Genomic DNA, 18120 nt, shown 5'->3' on the forward strand with positions numbered 1-18120 from the left:
GTGCAGGAGGTCTTGGGATGGCACTCATCTCACAAGCCTGTCTGGGAGTGTGGAGTTATTTGTTTGATGTTCTGTTCTATGAGATGGGTGCATGGGAGACAAAACATTTGAAACACTTTCAGTGTGAATTGGCTTTGACTTACATAGCACTAGATGGGCTTTTATTGTTGTTCTTATAGCAAGATAATACTCACTTCCACTCATGACTGGATGCAGCTTCCCTACTGAGTAAATTGGTGCATAGTCCTACAAAAATAAACGTTATGCATGCATACATTTTGCAGCTCAATTTCTGTTATCAATTAGCAATTTAAAAAGCACACACTCATTCACTCTCTCACACACATGCACAAAAAGAGAGAAAAGCAGAGAGAGCTTGAACAGAAATTTATGGTTATGGAATTTAAACTCTGTAATAAGACTTTCTGTAGGTTGGTAAAAATTATCCTAAAGTCCAATACTGGATACTCATACACTGAACTTCTAATCATTGTTTAGTTTTACAATTTTCCCTCTTGGTCCAAGTAAACAAAATGTAGTCACAGAGTGGAGGAATAAATGTTGGTATTAGTTCATATGAGGTCTGGGTACGTTGCTTGTTCTGCCACCCAGTAGCGTATTTTTGCTGTATAAAACATATTCCCCTCTATCTTTAATGCATATAGAACAACATTGCCTACTTGCATTTTGAAACATGCTCACTTTACAGAATTTCAGACCAGTCTAGACAAAATGGCTCCTGAGGGAATAAGGCCAATTGCGATGACAGCTTAAGAAACTGATGTACAGAGATTTGACATTACTTACCGTATACGGTGTCTACAGATCCAAGTTCTACATGCTGTCACTTTGGAAACAGCACCACAAGGAACTAGCTTTTTTGTTATTGTGTAATGACTCCACATAAACATGCCGTGCACCCAGAGAACAGCCAAAGATGCCAACAAAGTCTGATATCTACATTACTTGAACTCGACATTGTCACAGTCAACAAGCCACATGTGAATTTTTAGATACAGCCACTGTCACAGATTCACAGAAACACCTACACTCTCATTGTCTTTGTCAGTGATGGATTATGCTGAGAGGAAAGAACTGGAAGATACAACAGAACAATGTCTATCCAGCCACAAGAGATGAGGTGTGGAGATGTGACTAGCGACCCTTTAACCAGGGGCATAGTGAGACTGTTGTCTGTTTTGCCTTCATGTCTGTGCTGCTTTCTAAATTCCTCACTTTCAAAACAGGAAATGCCACTTTGTGTTACAGCTGCGTCCATTGAAAGTTCAGCCATATTGTTTCTCATGTCATCCACTCTATGTATTCGTTGCTTTCTCCACATATAAATGGAAAACTCTCATTTTCATAGTTGAGAAACAAATTTTGCAACTCAGTCCGAATTCTTCGACAAAAAAGTTTGTATTTGTAATTATTCTAAAGTTATTTTATGGGCCTAAATAAACCAGCATTATTCTCTTCCACAAGAATGAACTAGTTAGCATTGCCACTGTGAACATAAATCATATAAAAAAAAATTAAAAATGAACTGAATAGAAAAAAATTTATTTCAATTTAATTTTAGTTAGTTTCCAGATTTTTTATTTATTTATTTATTTTTGACTTTATAGGTTTCAGGGTTATATTTAGAACTTGTTAGAGACAGATTTAAGAAGTATTACAATATAAATATGTGACTCCCAGACATGAAATTCCAGCATCAATAAATGTGTGAACCAAAACCTTGTTAAGTTAGTTGTGTTAACAATTTTTTCCAATTTAATAAAGGTTAAGACATTTAGTGTATCTTTGTTTTAGTTGGATTTGTAAGTACAACCCCCCCCCCCCCCCCCTGCAATTTTGTTTGTTTGTTTTGTTTTAGTTAGTAGTTTAGTTTTCATCAACTACAATATCTTTGGTCTGCAGTAATGTTGAGCAAATTCAAGGAATTTTACTCAAATTTTTTTTTCTCTCAATGAACTGATATACTAATAGAGTACAAATAGACAAAACTTAGCTTAACTTAACTCTTTGACCTCGGAGAGGAACAGAGGAGGACATAAACAAGTTGGTGATTCTAGAGCTGACCCATGTGCTTTGGAGCGTTGCCTTTGCCATGGGTGTCAACATCCAAATCAAATCATTCAAATGCTTTATTGCATTATTAATGTCACAAACATCCCAAACAGATCATGAAATACTAATCCAACATTATTCATTATGCATCACCATTAATTTTTTATTAGTCATTCTTAGAAAATAAAAATCTTCGGACACACAGCTCTTAACTATCACATGGTGGCATGTGACCATGTGACAGGCTTACAAGTTACAATTATGCAAGCAATATGTTAATTCTCATCAAAGCTTTGGCCAAGGTAATTCTAGATGAAAATGCAATGTCTGCATGGCAGCAGGCAGTTAGTCTGATAATATATAAAAACTGATAAGGTAAACACTTTAATTGTTTGAAACTTTAGTAAATGGCTATTTCCTCGAGGGAGTTTTCTGTAGATAATGTTAGTACATGAGGGCTCATTTAGCTGCCAAACACCATTGTTCATTCCATGCATGTGTGGAGAGACACCATGGGAGCAGGGTCTTTTGACTCTTCTCTGGCACACTGCAGTTCCTGTCATGTGGAGAAATATGAATCACACATCCATGCCTTTCCTCATTATCTACACTTTTGTGAACATGTAGGCTCAGGGGCACACAGATGCATCCATGCAGACAACTGCATGCAGGTACCACATGTGCATTTGGAGAAACATGAACACATACTCTTACATTGTACTTACACACGCACAAGAGTGAGATGATATGCATATGGAGAGTGGCATGTGGGACATCTCCAGGTGAGAAGTTTGCCCTGCTCTGCTGAAATGGTTTCCTGCCTTTAGACCTCTCAGCTGGTGCACCCTTGAACATACATCCATCCCATCTGTACGCCCGGCTCCTCTTTAAGCTCTGCTCTGCAACCCAACCCTGAACTTCTGCTGGGGAATTCATTAACTCATGTTTCGCAGGTATTTATAGAAATGCAAGGCAATTCCTTTTCTCACTTGCTTCTAGCAGACAGAGTTATCCAGAAATGTATAAAGTAGGTGAAATACACAGGAAATAGCTTAGTAGGAATTTTCACTTGGAGGGGCACTTAAAGGAGCATTGCTGTAAATCCACCCACCAAGGAACCCTAAACAAATTCCATATTCACATTTTTTGCAGCATATCTTTGAACAAAGTGTTTAATTGACACATTTTTCAGCTATAGTATCATTATCCTGCACACTTCATCCTTCATTCCGCATTTACAAATAACATCAAAGGGTCCTTTTTTGACTACAGCCTTACACAAGAGAGCTTTGGAGAGACAAATTATCTGTTTCATGTGGCAAAAGCTTCTTAAAATTAAAGGAAATTAGAGCAGCTTTAGTTCTGAGTTTCATTATTTTGGCTTCCCTACAAACAGCTTGCTTCTCACAGCTGTAAACTGCTGGGTAGCACTTGGTTGTAAGTACAGGGCTGCGACAGAGTGCTGAAATTGTCATCAGTGGTGATCATGAGGGGGATATAATTGCTGTTTGTGGGTACATGCTAATTGATGTGATAATTTGCAGACTTTGGTTTATATTGAGTGTTCTCCTGCAATTATCTGACAAGATTACTGGCTCACAGAGGACGAGCCATTGTATAAGGCAGAGGCTGAGGGTAAAGTTGCTACCCCAGGTTCAAATACAGAGGAAGGATGTTGGGAGTCGGTAAATCAAAAGATGAGTATCTCCTGCTCAGGGCGCAAAAATGGATTCTCGTATTAAAACGGCAGGAAGAGTGAGCGACAGTGAATTTGAGAGCAGTGTTTCACATGTTCCCTATGGAGCAACAACCTTCGGATAGACCCCACTATGAATCTGTCTTTACTATCTATTTGCAATTTCCTGTGGCTGCTTTCTCCATCTGCTTCTTTTTGTTATTTTAATTGTGTGAGCTCTGAAAAATTAACTTGTATCCTAGAAATGGAAGTTATTAGGCTGCAGGAAACAAATAAATGAATTTGAATCTGATTTAATTAGAAATGCTATTACGCCACTTTAGTAGTGTCATGTCCTGGGCCGTTGGCCCAGCGTTTTGTGTTAGTTTATTTCCTGAGTGTGTCCTCCCAGTAGGTTGATGTCTTGTGTTTCCTAGTGTTGTGATATGTCTGCGTCTCTGTCCTGAGTCTGTGCCTGTTGTTTAGTCAGTATGTTCCTTGGTTTGTCACTTCCTGTTTATTTTGACAGTCTGGTTTTCCTGTGCTTTGTGTTCAGCTTTGCTTCCCCTGTGTAATTAGTTTCATTTGCCTCACCTGTTGTTCCCTGCTGTTTCCTCTTGCCCTGATTACCCAGTGTGTATTTAAGCCCTCAGTTTCCATGTGTTCCTTGTCGCGTTGTTGATGTTTTGTGCCCGCATGTTCCTGTGTTCCCTGTGCCTGCCCTTCGTCTCCCTGTGCCTCCCTTCCAAGGTTTTTGTATTTGTGTTTCCCCCGTTGAAATAAATCCCCTTTCTAGTTATGTTTGCTTCTGGAGTCCTTCATGTGAGTCCTTCCTCGTCCGTTCCCTCCCCGGCCATGACAGAACGACGCGACCATACTAAAGACCCTGCAAGCTCCGGCCGCTACAATGGCACTCGCCTGGCGCTGGGGGGACCAGCTTTTTTGAACGGTCCCCGGCGACGCCGCTCACCGCCCCCGCCTAAACCGCAGGTCTGCCGCGTGGGCGGACTGTTTTTGGCGCCGGCCGCTCCCTCACCTGTCACTCCGCTCGCTGGCCCCTCCTGTCCTCAGCAGTCGCCGCAGCCACGGAGGACGAGATACCGGAGGAAGCGGAGAGACGTTTTCCTGGAGCCAGCGCCCGGAATGACTCCAGAGGAGTCATTTTTCCGATTCCTGGGTCACAGGGGTCCCTGGCCTCCCACCACTTCCGCGTCACCACTGCCTGCTGCTGACGGAGGAAGACCAAGCTCCCGGCAGCATCAGAGAGAATCGCCGCGGGAGCAGAGCGGTATAACGCCGCGGAGACGGTCACTCTCGCCTCAGTCAGCTGTAGCGCCAGCTCATTCTCCGTTTCCCCCGTTAGCCGTAGCGCCAGCTCATTCTCAGTTTCCCCAGACAGCTGTCGTGCCAGCTCAGTCTCAGCCTTCCCAGTCAGCCGCAGCTCTCCCTAGCTCTCAGTCGCAGTGTTCCCAGTCAGCTGTGGCTCCAGCTCCTCCTCGGTCGCAGTGTTCCCAGTCAGCTGTGGCTCTCGCTCCTCCTCGGTCGCAGTGTTCCCAGTCAGCTGTGGCTCCAGCTCCTCCTCGGTCGCAGTGTTCCCAGTCAGCTGTGGCTCCAGCTCCTCCTCGGTCACCGTGTTCCCAGTCAGCTGTAGCTTCTCTCTCTCGTCAGTCAGCCCCAGCTCCAGTCGCTCCCTGTCCACTCCAGTCTCAGTCAGCCCCAGCTCCAGTCGCTCCCCCTCGCCTTCAGTCAGCCCCAGCTCCAGTCGCTTCCCCTCGCCTTCAGTCAGCTCTAGCTCCAGTCGCTCCCTCTCGCCTTCAGTCAGCTCTAGCTCCAGTCGCTCCCCCTCGCCTTCAGTCAGCTCTAGCTCCAGTCGCTCCCCCTCGCCTTCAGTCAGCTCTAGCTCCAGTCGCTCCCCCTCGCCTTCAGTCAGCTCTAGCTCCAGTCGCTCCCCCTCGCCTTCAGTCAGCTTCCACGCAGCCAGATCTCCCTAGCTCTCGGTCAGTTTCCACGCAGGCAGATTTCCCTAGCTCTCGGTCAGTTTCCACGCAGCCAGATCTCCCTAGCTCTCGGTCAGTTTCCACGCAGCCAGATCTCCCTAGCTCTCGGTCAGTTTCCACGCAGCCAGATCTCCCTAGCTCTCTGTCAGCTTCCACGCAGCCAGATCTCCCTAGCTCTCGGTCAGTTTCCACGCAGTCTGCCTCCACGCAGTCTGCTCTCCCTAGCTCGCAGTCTGCTCTCCCTAGCTTGCAGTCTGCTCTCCCTAGCTCGCAGTCTGCTCTCCCTAGCTTGCAGTCTGCTCTCCCTAGCTTGCAGTCTGCTCTCCCTAGCTCGCAGTCTGCTCTCCCTAGCTCTCAGTCGGGTTCCACGCAGTCGGCATGCTCTAGCTCGCAGTCTGCCTCCACGCAGTCTGCTCTCCCTAGCTCGCAGTCTGCTCTCCCTAGCTCGCAGTCTGCTTCCACGCAGCCAGTCGTCTCCCGGCCTGCTTCCACGCAGCCAGTCGTCTCCCGGCCTGCTTCCACGCAGCCAGTCGTCTCCCGGCCTGCTTCCACGCAGCCAGTCGTCTCCCGGCCTGCTTCCACGCAGCCAGTCGTCTCCCGGCCTGCTTCCACGCAGCCAGTCGTCTCCCGGCCTGCTTCCACGCAGCCAGTCGTCTCCCGGCCTGCTTCCACGCAGCCAGTCGTCTCCCGGCCTGCTTCCACGCAGCCCATAGCGTCAGCTCCCATGCAGTCCCCTGCACCTTGGCTATTCCCCGAGCGGCCCCTGCTGCTCAATAAAGCAGCAGTGTGCCCTGTTCCGCAGTCCCAGCCTGCGCATCCGGAGCCTCACCATGTAGGCCCCGTTCAGCCCAAGGGCTCAGCTCAGTCCGAGCCGCCAGGGGGTCCCGCTCAGTCCGAGCGCTCCGAGCCTGAGGGTCCCGCTCAGTCCGAGCCGTTGGGGGTCTCCGCTCAGTCCGAGCCGATGGGGGTCTCCGCTCAGTCCGAGCCAATGGGGGTCTCCGCTCAGTCCGAGCGCTCCGTGCCAGAGGGCCCCGCTCAGTCCGAGCCGATGGGGGTCTCCGCTCAGTCCGAGCCAGGGGGTCCCGCTCAGTCCGAGCCGATGGGGGTCTCCGCTCAGTCCGAGCCGATGGGGGTCTCCGCTCAGTCCGAGCGCTCCGCGCCAGAGGGTCTCCGCTCAGTCCGAGCCGATGGGGGTCTCCGCTCAGTCCGAGCCGATGGGGGTCTCCGCTCAGTCCGAGCCGATGGGGGTCTCCGCTCAGTCCGAGCCAGGGGGTCCCGCTCAGTCCGAGCGCTCCGCGCCAGAGGGTCCCGCTCAGTCCGAGCCGATGGGGGTCTCCGCTCAGTCCGAGCGCTCCGCGCCAGAGGGTCCCGCTCAGTCCGAGCCGATGGGGGTCTCCGCTCAGTCCGAGCCAGGGGGTCCCGCGCAGGCCGAGCGCTCCGCGCCAGGGGGTCCCGCTCAGTCCGAGCCGATGGGGGTCTCCGCTCAGTCCGAGCGCTCCGCGCCAGAGGGTCCCGCTCAGTCCGAGCGCTCCGCGCACGAGGGTCCCGCTCAGTCCGAGTCGATGGGGGTCTCCGCTCAGTCCGAGCGCTCCGAGCCAGGGGGTCCCGCTCAGTCCGAGCCGGTGGGGGTCTCTGCTCAGTCCGAGCGCTCCACGTCACCCGAGGGTTCCCCACCAGAGCCCGGGGTCGCCCTTCTCCGCCGCCGCATGCCCCGCGGTCGGCCTCCAGTGTCTGCTCCCCGTCGCCGCCGCCGCATGCCCCGCGGTCGGCCTCCAGTGACCCCTCCTCGTCGCCGCCGCCGCTGGGAGCGCGGTCGGCCTCCAGTGTCTTCTCCTCGTCTCCGCCGCCGCCGCTGGAAGCACGGTCAGCCTCCGGTGCCTGCTCCCCGTCGCCGCCGCCGCTGGGAGCGCGGTCGGCCTCCAGTGACTCCTCCTCGTCGCCGCCGCCGCTGGGAGCGCGGTCGGCCTCCAGTGACTCCTCCTCGTCGTCGCCGCCGCCGCTGGGAGCGCGGTCGGCCTCCAGTGACTCCTCCTCGTCGTCGCCGCCGCCGCTGGGAGCGCGGTCGGCCTCCAGTGACTCCTCCTCGTCGTCGCCGCCGCCGCTGGGAGCGCGGTCGGCCTCCAGTGACTCCTCCTCGTCGTCGCCGCTGGGAGCGCGGTCGGCCTCCAGTGACTCCCCCTCGTCGTCGCCGCCGCCGCTGGGAGCGCGGTCGGCCTCCAGTGATTCCTTCTCGTCCTCGCCGCCGCCGCCGCTGGGAGCGCGGTCGGCCTCCCTCGTTGGGACTTTGCTTTGTGGCCCCTTGGCCTCTGCGGCCTCCTGAACTGTGTGTTTTTTGTTTTGGATTTCCCACTGACTCCCCTGAACTGTGGACTGTTTTTTCCCCTGCTGTTTTTGTTTTGTCATAGCTCCTGGATTGTTCCTTGTTTCGACCCCCTGTTTTGGACATTGGAGCTCTCCGGCCTTGTGCCGTCGCTTTTTGTTTCATCCGGTTGTTTTTTTTGTTTTCTCATCCCCGTGTTTTTGCTCTGGTTTTTGGACTGTATTCAGCTTGTGCCATTGCTTTTCTTTGTTCGGTTCCTTGTGCTTATTGTTTTTTGCCCTTGTGCTCTACCCTTGCTCCAGTGCTTCCTTGTGTTTTTGGGTTTGTTCCTGACTTTGTTTGCTCCCTGTCTGTTTTTGTTTCGGGCCCTCCTTCCTGGTCCCCCGCCTCCCGCCCTGGTCTGGTTTTGTTTCTTGTTTTGGCCGTCGGGAGCCGGCCTTTGAGGGGGGGGTGCTGTCATGTCCTGGGCCGTTGGCCCAGCGTTTTGTGTTAGTTTATTTCCTGAGTGTGTCCTCCCAGTAGGTTGATGTCTTGTGTTTCCTAGTGTTGTGATATGTCTGCGTCTCTGTCCTGAGTCTGTGCCTGTTGTTTAGTCAGTATGTTCCTTGGTTTGTCACTTCCTGTTTATTTTGACAGTCTGGTTTTCCTGTGCTTTGTGTTCAGCTTTGCTTCCCCTGTGTAATTAGTTTCATTTGCCTCACCTGTTGTTCCCTGCTGTTTCCTCTTGCCCTGATTACCCAGTGTGTATTTAAGCCCTCAGTTTCCATGTGTTCCTTGTCGCGTTGTTGATGTTTTGTGCCCGCATGTTCCTGTGTTCCCTGTGCCTGCCCTTCGTCTCCCTGTGCCTCCCTTCCAAGGTTTTTGTATTTGTGTTTCCCCCGTTGAAATAAATCCCCTTTTTAGTTATGTTTGCTTCTGGAGTCCTTCATGTGAGTCCTTCCTCGTCCGTTCCCTCCCCGGCCATGACAAGTAGGTTGTGATAATCTTTCAAGCAAAGAAGAATCAATTTAGATTTTGAAAACGTGGCCGGTCAAATGATGTCTATCTTTGAAAGCTGTGCAAACATTTTCAGTGATGTGAGGTGCCAGTTATCTTAGCAGCCAACAGCTTGGCTCCAATCTTATCTCAGCAAGCCCTCAGGCAAAGTACCTTATATGTAGCATTTCTATATTTTGGGCTATCTTTGCTTTTTGTGCTTTCACTCTTGTCTTTCTTTCCACTAACAAAATTGTTGAAAGATTTAATAGTTTGTATCACACTGAAGGTGTCACTTTTTCCATGTACTTAAACAAAGTAAAGAGGCAATTGGTTGTGATACAATCAGGACAATGCTCATTGCATGCAATGCACTTTTTGGATGTGACAAAATTTATTTTGTCAACAGAAACAACATGGATAATGAAGAACAGCAGCAAGCGGACCAAAATCTTGAAAGAAGCCTCAAAATGCCAGAAATAAAAAGGGGATGCAAAGAGATGCAGAGTTGGAGCTTTAGCTTTGAGTTGAAGTGACAGGCTGTGTATGTAGGCAACCAAATGCAGCTAATCATGTGTTCACATGAATTCAACTAAATCTGGGAGGAGAACTATGATTCACATTTGGGATTATGATTCTACTCCAGAAGATTGTACACACCTAAAAATCTTAAACACATGTTTCTTTTGTGTGTTTCATTGTAAAGTAAATTCAACATCTTTTGCACAATTGGTCCAACTAAGAATCTTAAAGGCTTCACTTTTGTCATGCAGCAAAGAGCCACAGGTATGATGCAAACCCAGGCTGGCCGCACCACATTTGGTCGCCTGCTCACCCACTGAGCCACCCTGGTGCCCTTTTCAAAATTGTCATAGACTGAATTGTTATTATTATTGGAAATAAACTACTGCAAGAAAAACTGTATTAAAAAATATTTGTTATATGAAGAATAATAGCAATAGCAAAGATGTCAGTTGTCTGATAAAGCATTACATATGTCTGCATACACAATATTTTGCTGATTTATTTTGTGAATTTACAGAGGAGGGGAGACACTAACATATCACTGGGAAGTCCCTCAGAGGTGATAAACGCTGCTCACGTCAGGCAGAGTGAACCGCATGTTTGTTTATGAACAACTCTCATCCATGATAGCGCCTATATATCCCTGGAGGACCAAACACATGCTCTCAGCGCTCAGGCCCTGAGATGTCTGGTTTCTGGAGCAAATTAATTCCCAGTTGGAGAATGACTGTTATGAATGGGTTGGGTGAAAGAGATGGATGGGCTAGCCATTCTTCTGCACAACCCCGCCGCTCCCAGTGACAAAGATGCTGAGGCTTGTCCTAGTTTTGTGGGAGGAAAAATGTGGCTTTGTACAGTAGCTCAGGGGACTCTCAGCGTGGGGCTGGGAGGGCTGCCGTGTTAACAGGACTTGGAGCAGAAAGACACCCGGAGGAAATCAGCAAACAGAAATTATGATGTAGAGCTGTGAAGCTGTGAATCTGGGTTCTTTACATTGATTGCATCCTTTCTCAGATACAGGCTTCCTGTTTGAGAAAGCTTGCAAAGTTGTGCTAACATTTGGTGAGGGTGATTGTGTGTGTGTGCGTGTGTGTGTCACTAGCTAAGACAGTCGGCCTGAGATTCAAATTGCTCTGCTACTCTGTGAGCTGCTGCACTGCTATGGTGTAGACAGCCCTCATCAACTATCAACCATTCTGCCAAAATTGTGTAAAACAGGCAAACAAGTCCAAAAGTATGACACCATTCTTTCTTTCAAACATCCATAACAATTTTAGGAGAGTCTCCAGAGAGCTGTACAGTCCACATTTTGAACCACAGTCCTTAGAGATCAGATTCTTAGATTGTGAGGTGTGAATGATATAAGCATACTGCACACATATGACAGTCTTCTTCTGTTAAAGCTTGACTGTAATGAATTGTGACCCAGTGAATGACTAAGACCCAGGAAGACATGAAGTCAGTCAAGGAATTTCAGTCAGAGAGCAGGTGGTTATTAAATAAAATTATGATTCCAAAGGACAGATCAGAGACTGGATTCAACTGTGCAAAAACAGATGAATATTAAATAAAATGGCAGACTGTATAAAAGTGACCTTTCGTCTCCTCCTTCTGCCCTCCTCATCCAAACCTCTCCTCACATCATTCACACCCACATCTGGACTGAATGTTCTCTCTTTTTTTCATCTTTAATGATTTTGTTTCATGAATGGGTGGGTGTAAAAAGAGCAGAGAGGACAGATGACAGTGAATAACAAAATGACCAAATTCCCATACTCTGTGGGTAAGAAGAACAACCCTTTTTTTCCCCTCAATCAGCTTATAGGGCAACAGCTGCTGATGAATGCTTGAATCCATCTTAGTCTCCCTCTAGTCTGCTTTACAAGCTCCACAAGCTGCTCAGGGTCTCTATAGAGCCTTAACTACCCAAAACAGGGGAAGGAGAGAATCCCATTTTTCTTCCTTACTGTCACGAGTGACTAAAGGCTGGATGCCAGCCACCTTGGAAAGCAGTGGCAGAAGGCAAATCTTTCAGGTTGTTTATCTTGTACAATTTTTTTTTTAAATCATCTTTGTATTAAGAGAGATTCATCACAAGTCAGTAATTTTCTGTTTGGGTAATGATTGTGCATTTTTTCAATGTAAATATCAGTTTTAGACCAAAGTTCATAGTGTTGAACAGCTGTGCATGACGTTGTTCACTGAATATAGAGCAGCACATAACTCTTCAAAGCAGTAAAACAGGACTTTACTTGCATCTAAAAGTAAGTAAAGCCACCCTTTACTTTTTTCTTTTTTTTTTAACTTGGTCCTGGTTGGATTGGAGTTTCAGTCCATATCACCACTTTATTAACCTTTTCACCCTTCTTCTCTACAGTAAACTTGTCACCAATGCATGCAAAAATAAATAAATAAATCCCATTGGACATGTGCTGTAAATGTCAGCATATTTTGGAGTCAAAGCTAACCTTTAGCTGCACAATCTGCCAGAAAATGAAACTGTCATTACAAGCTTACACTGTGCATCAAAACCCACAAAGCATTCACCAATCAGCCACAATATTAAAACCACTGACAGCTGAAGTGAATAACACTGATAATCTCTTTGCAATCTAATGTTATGCTGGGAAACACAGAATCCTCCTACTCTGACATGTACCACCCACCTAAATATTGGTGCTGACCATGCACACATCCTAACAGCAGCTGTCTACCCAAGAAAGACAATGCACCCCCACTACACTGCAAAAAAACTGATCAGGAACAGCTTGAGGACAAAGAGCCCAAGGGACTGACCCAGCCTCCAAACTCTGCCTATACCAATCTAATAAAGCATCTGCTCTAAGACAAGCCTGATTCATGGAGGCCACACCCAACAATCAACAGGACTCAAAGATCTGTTGCCCCTGGAGGACCTGCCTCTGAGCCCTGACAGATAAGAGGTGTTTGGGGGCATGAGGAGTACCTACACAATATAAGGCGGGTGGTTTTGACGTTTTGATCAGTGTAAGTTAAAAAAACAGGGGGGGGGGGGGGGGGGGGGGGGGGGTTGCAAGTGCAGACCCCCATCCATCCATCTTTTCCCACTCATCTGGGTATAGGTTGCGGGGGCAAGCATTTTAAGCAGAGCTGCCCAGACTTCCCTATCTCCACCCTCATCCTTCAACTCCTCTGTGGGGGCACTGAGACATTCTCATGCCAGCCAAGAGATATAATTTCTTCAGCATGTCCTGGGTCTGCTGCGGGTTCTCCTCCTAGTTAAACATACTCAAAAAAACCTCAGCCTAGGAGGCATGCAGGAGGCATCCCAATCAGATGTCTGAAACACCTCAACTCACTCATTTTGATGAAGAGGAGTACTGACTCTACTCTGAGCCCTTCATTACTGACCAATATCCTCGTCCTATAAGGCAGAGCCCAAGCATCATGTGGAGGTATATAAACACAAAGTTTTGGGTCAGAACCCACAGCAGAGTATGTTCTATCCTAATGTGAATGAATGTGAGTTTTTTTTTAACTTATGTAATAATATTATAGTTTTACTGAAAAGTTAGAATGACCTGACACTTTCAGGCAGTGAGGGAGGCAATGATTTTAACAACCACTGAAACATTTAATGGAAAATAAATGGTGAATAATAAATGTTCAAGGGTTAAGGGATTGCTCACTTCTCATAATCCTGAAAATCCCCCCAAAAAGTTACAGTACCCTAAACATCTACAGGTTTCAAGCCCTGCTACATATTTTCAACAAGGAGAGCAGCACTGTCTGTGGAGCTTTTGTTCCAGCCGGATACCACCTGATTTCACTCATTATCCTGGCTCCTGAAATAGTCAGGCCTATTAAATCGCTCTTAATCAAGACCATGGTTCATTAAATCAAGGAGACTTTAAAATAATGGAAAAAGCTTCCAGGAGTCTTTTGCCATGCCTCAAGCTGACCACCACAGCTGTGGGAGAGGTGATGATTAAAAACCCTTTAACAAAGGAGAAGATTTGAACCAGAGTTTAACATACATGAATCGTGGCCTGATTGATTATGTAGCTATGACTAATAAAAGTGTGTTCTGTGGTGTAAGGTGCATGCTTGAATATATTCTCTTGCTGGGGTTGTGATACCCTATCACCCCTCTATCACTGACTTGATTGATTACGCTATTCTGTTTCCCCAAAAGGTTTTGTCCACTGAGCACTGCTTGATTTTTGTAGTGTAATGATTTAAATACTCTGTTATGTGCATTAAAAAAACAAACAAAACAAAAACATCTGATTATCCCGATTTGTTGCATGTATGAGTGCAGCTTTGAGAAAAAGTTTTTGGGAGATCTCAGCTGCACTGAGAAGGAACCAAATATGCAAAGTTATGTGCCATGTTGTGACAAATATCCACGCCACCATAACAAAATGCAAAAAGGGAAATGCAAACTAAGAAGCTTTCACCCAAGAAAGCAAACAATATGAGTAAATCTAGCACACGTCTAATACAATATTGATGTGAATGGGTGTGATCTTAAGAGACTTGATCTACTTCTGATCAACGAAAGCATCCATCCAAAATGCTCCCTGAGGGCTTTGAAAAATGGTAATCAAATTATATAATCATGTTACGCTTAACAGAGCAAACATCTAAAGGCCTTGGAGCATCACTTCCACTAAGCCAGTATGTTTTATACACACAGTACAAGCACTAATTAGATTCACTGTAAACATAAATACCAACACAGCAAAAAAAAAAAAACTTCAGCATTTCCAGTGTATAATTTTAAATGTTACCTTGTAATTTAATAAAGAATGGATGTACTAAATCTTAAACCTTAATAAATGTAGTATCTAAGTGAAATATACAGAATGGTGACTGAAACAGTAAATTACTTTTTGTTTGATAAAGATAAACAGCTGTTCTGAATCAACTTGCCTCACAGCATCTTCAGTTTGCAGAAAGAGCAATAAAGCTAACATCCACACCATTGGATCGCCCTTCTTTAAAAGCTCAAAAATTTTTTGATTTCACATTTTATACCATGCAAAACACAAATTAGTAACTACATGGATACTGGGGTTATCATATTCATGTGTTTAGGGTTCATTTAGGAGAAAAAGAATCACTGGAAAAAATAGAAGACATGAGTCCAGCATTGTATTACTGCCAGCAGCTCTCCACAGAACCCAATCATCAACAGCCAACCACCATGAGGAAAACACTTGGCATCAATCATGAGGCCGTGTTCATGCCAAAATATTTGATCCAATATTGTTTCATTGTGAGGATATCCACTGCACACTGCACTACAAAATATGTTTATGGAAATACTGAAATCCATGGATTAAACTCCACATTAACCCACATGCTCAGATTATCCAGGTCACAGAGGAACGAGAAGGTTATCAAATAAGAAATGGTAAGATAGAAACTGGACATGCTTGTTTTGCTCCTACAGCCAGCTGCCTCCTGAGCTGCAACATTCATAAGCTGACAAATCATGCTGACTGACAATTGTGTAGTAAAGAAAGACTTACAAGTGTAGCTACTTTGGGATAAGAAATCTGATAGCTCTGACTATGACCGACTGACTGATGCTGCACCAGTAATACATCAGAAAATGTGCACAGTATGAGCTTTGCTTAAAATTCCAAGCCACAGAGACCCACACCTCTGAATGATTTACACCTCAAGCATCAATTTGGAGGTCACATTAGGCCTATGAAATGCTTAATGTAAAAGTGAAAGTTGCAAACATAATGAACATGCATTTAATGTTTTATTGACTTTGCGTGATTAAAAAAAAATCATTATGAAGCAAGTGTTCCACGTTGATTAATTACTGCAAAAAGCTTTTTACAATTTTTTATATTAGCCTGTTCATGAAGGAAAAACAATCCTCCCTCATCCCCAAAGAAGCCATACTATCATTTCCAGCATCTATCTGACAAAGGACTGATAGTATTACCCATTTAGACAGCTCAAATTTCATATGCTCTCACAGAAGCAAACACTTGACTTCAAGGAGAAAGTGATGCAAAAATCAAGATAAATGCATCCTTTACGCTGATGTCAAAGCAAAAATATCTCCATTACTCACAGGCAGAGCATCTTCTTTGCAGTAGCTGCTAAAGAATTCCCATATAATGGTTTAGAACTGTTTCAGTGAAGATCTAAACATTGCACAGAGTGTAATGACTTGCATGCATGTGATGAGAAACACACAGAAAGTGTCTGACAACTGAAACATGAATGTAACAGAGAAAACTTGATTAGAAGGGAAAGCACATGCGGTTTTCGTTTTTTCTTTTAAACCATTATCCAATTTCACAGACTTTTCACTGACCCTTAACAAACACATCTGCAGTAATCCAGGCAAGAACTTGACCGCCTTTTCGTGCATTTTCAATGAATACCGCTGCTTGAGTAATATATCATAAAATATTAAATGTTGGTCTTCAAAGCTCCCGAGTACTGACTCAGGAGTGTGTGGTCTTTTATTACATAATCAACTGTCTGGAAACTACCTAAAGTATCTTTGTCAACAAGCAGTGTAAATTTCAATCCATGTATATGAGAGAGTAACATTAACCGCTGAGGCGGGATTATTGTTTGCGTGCGTGACATTGTGTAATTATACTGCATGCCAAACATACAGTTTTGGAAGCTCTGGAGCTATTATTTAATGTACCCCTCTGATTTCAACTTGACTCAGATAGCTGAGGGCTGATCAGGCTATTCATTATCAGCTGTTTCTTGCCTCATTTTAATGCCTCAGCTGACTTTCAGTCTCTCATTAAAACGAAGTCTAAGGAGCTGAATGAAAATTGACGTCAAATTGCGTGACGTCACGTGAGCGTCAGCAAACAAGTTAAAATGATTTGATGCGGTGTCAAGGCTGCCTGGTTAAACAGACAAGGTTTGCCTCTAGTTTACCTTTGGCATGCACCTACACGTGCAATGGACGCGCTACAATCACTCGCTCCCTCTGACTCCCCAGTGAATACTGCAGCTAATGAAGGCTAAAGCTGACTAAGTGCTGGACTAAGTGCATGCATTAACAGTCTCTTTAAGCAATTTTGCCCGAAACTTAAAAGGCCAGCAGTCTTTCCAGTTGAAACAGATCAGCAGACGACAAATAAAACATCTGAAGAGCAGAAATCCCTACGTGCCTCTAGAATACTCAACCCCTATATAAAAAAAAGAGAAAGAAATACCCTTGAAATAAACTAAAAGTAAACTGAAAATCAGTTATTTTGTTCCATCACAACTGCAACATTCCGTTTTTATGATAAATAAACGACGTGCAGATCCTGCATTCTTACCTGTAAATGCCCCTGGTACATATTGAGCATACAGTCAAGTCGAGGGTCTCTCCGTCAGTGGATCTTTATACTTCTTCACGACTTGTAAGGGCACAGTGTCAAGCTGTAAGTGTTGAATTTAAAAGCCGCAGAAGAGTTTTTGGACAGGAGGTCCGGAGGAGCAGACAGAGCGGAGCTGTCCTCTCCTCGGGTGCTGAAGCTGACACTTTGCGCTCATCCAGGATACCTCGGCGCGTTGACACAGAGGGAGTGCGAAGCCAGATCGCACTTTTCCCCACCCTTCACTGTGTGTTCATGCCAGGTTTAAACAAGCGCCGCTTTAGGAGTAGTAAAAGGCAGCCTTGCAGTGCTTGCACGAAAAAAAAAAATCTCTGGAGATTCAAGTCTTCATTATGAGCGCGGTGCCGTTTTCCTCTCGGTCCTCTTGGTTTAAATGTTTTGACGCTCCCGCTGGGTTCGTTCTCTTCTTATAGTGCGTTCCTCTCTCCTGTTTGCCAACTACTCCCTCTAACCCAGCCCTCTGGTGCCTCCTCCAGTGATGACGCGCTCAGCAAGGAAACACACTTGCTTTCTCTCTCTCTCTCCACAACATGTTCAGGAAATTTCAAAAGTTTCAGAACTACCGTGTTATTTATTTCAAGCTTATTTTGGAAGGTTTTGCTCACGCGCAAATTTATTGGAAAAACATTTCATAAGCTTTTCACTTTTGACGGATATAGTTATGGAAAGCACTGTACGTTACATAGTAAAAACTGTGGAAACAGCACGCTGTGTCTGAATGAGCGTGACAGCTGCATGTGATGAACAAAATTAGTTGTTTTAATTAGTGGAAGCCACACTTAATCAAAACAATACAAGACATATGGTTTCTTAGCGATGTAGTATACCCACATCAGTCTTTCAGTGCACATTTCATTCTTCCATTTGTCTACATTTTATACAGAACGATATAATATCAGAGAAGGCTTGTATTTTATTATAAAACAGCTCAGTGGGAGCTCACTACGGCTGATCCTTACCTCCTTGTAGCTGCAGAATCTCAATGACAGTTTCACAAACACAGAATCGAACAGATTTTACATGTAGCAAAAACAACGGGTAGCCTGTGTGGTAGGATTAAATTGTCACTTGTTTCATAAGATGGTCAAGTTGAAGGCCCATGTCTGTGTGCACTTTTTATTGGGGGGGGGGGGGGGGGGGGGGGGGGGGGTCAGCTCAGTTTTAGTGTTTTCTTTTAATTTATTGCTTCCT

At 45.7% G+C, this 18120-nt stretch overlaps 1 protein-coding gene across 1 annotated transcript in view; it reads right to left on the reverse strand.

The window, feature by feature from the left end:
* pex5la (peroxisomal biogenesis factor 5-like a) overlaps positions 1-17057 on the reverse strand; it is a 107844-nt gene extending 90787 nt beyond the window's left edge. The window contains exon 1 of the mRNA XM_030728103.1: positions 16870-17057. Coding sequence (XP_030583963.1) covers positions 16870-16899 — 30 coding nt within the window. The 5' untranslated portion in view covers positions 16900-17057. The remainder of the gene's footprint in view (positions 1-16869) is intronic.
* Between the last annotated feature and the right edge of the window lie 1063 nt (positions 17058-18120).

Source organism: Archocentrus centrarchus, chromosome 4 (assembly GCF_007364275.1).
Source record: "Archocentrus centrarchus isolate MPI-CPG fArcCen1 chromosome 4, fArcCen1, whole genome shotgun sequence".
NCBI lineage: Eukaryota > Metazoa > Chordata > Actinopteri > Cichliformes > Cichlidae > Archocentrus > Archocentrus centrarchus.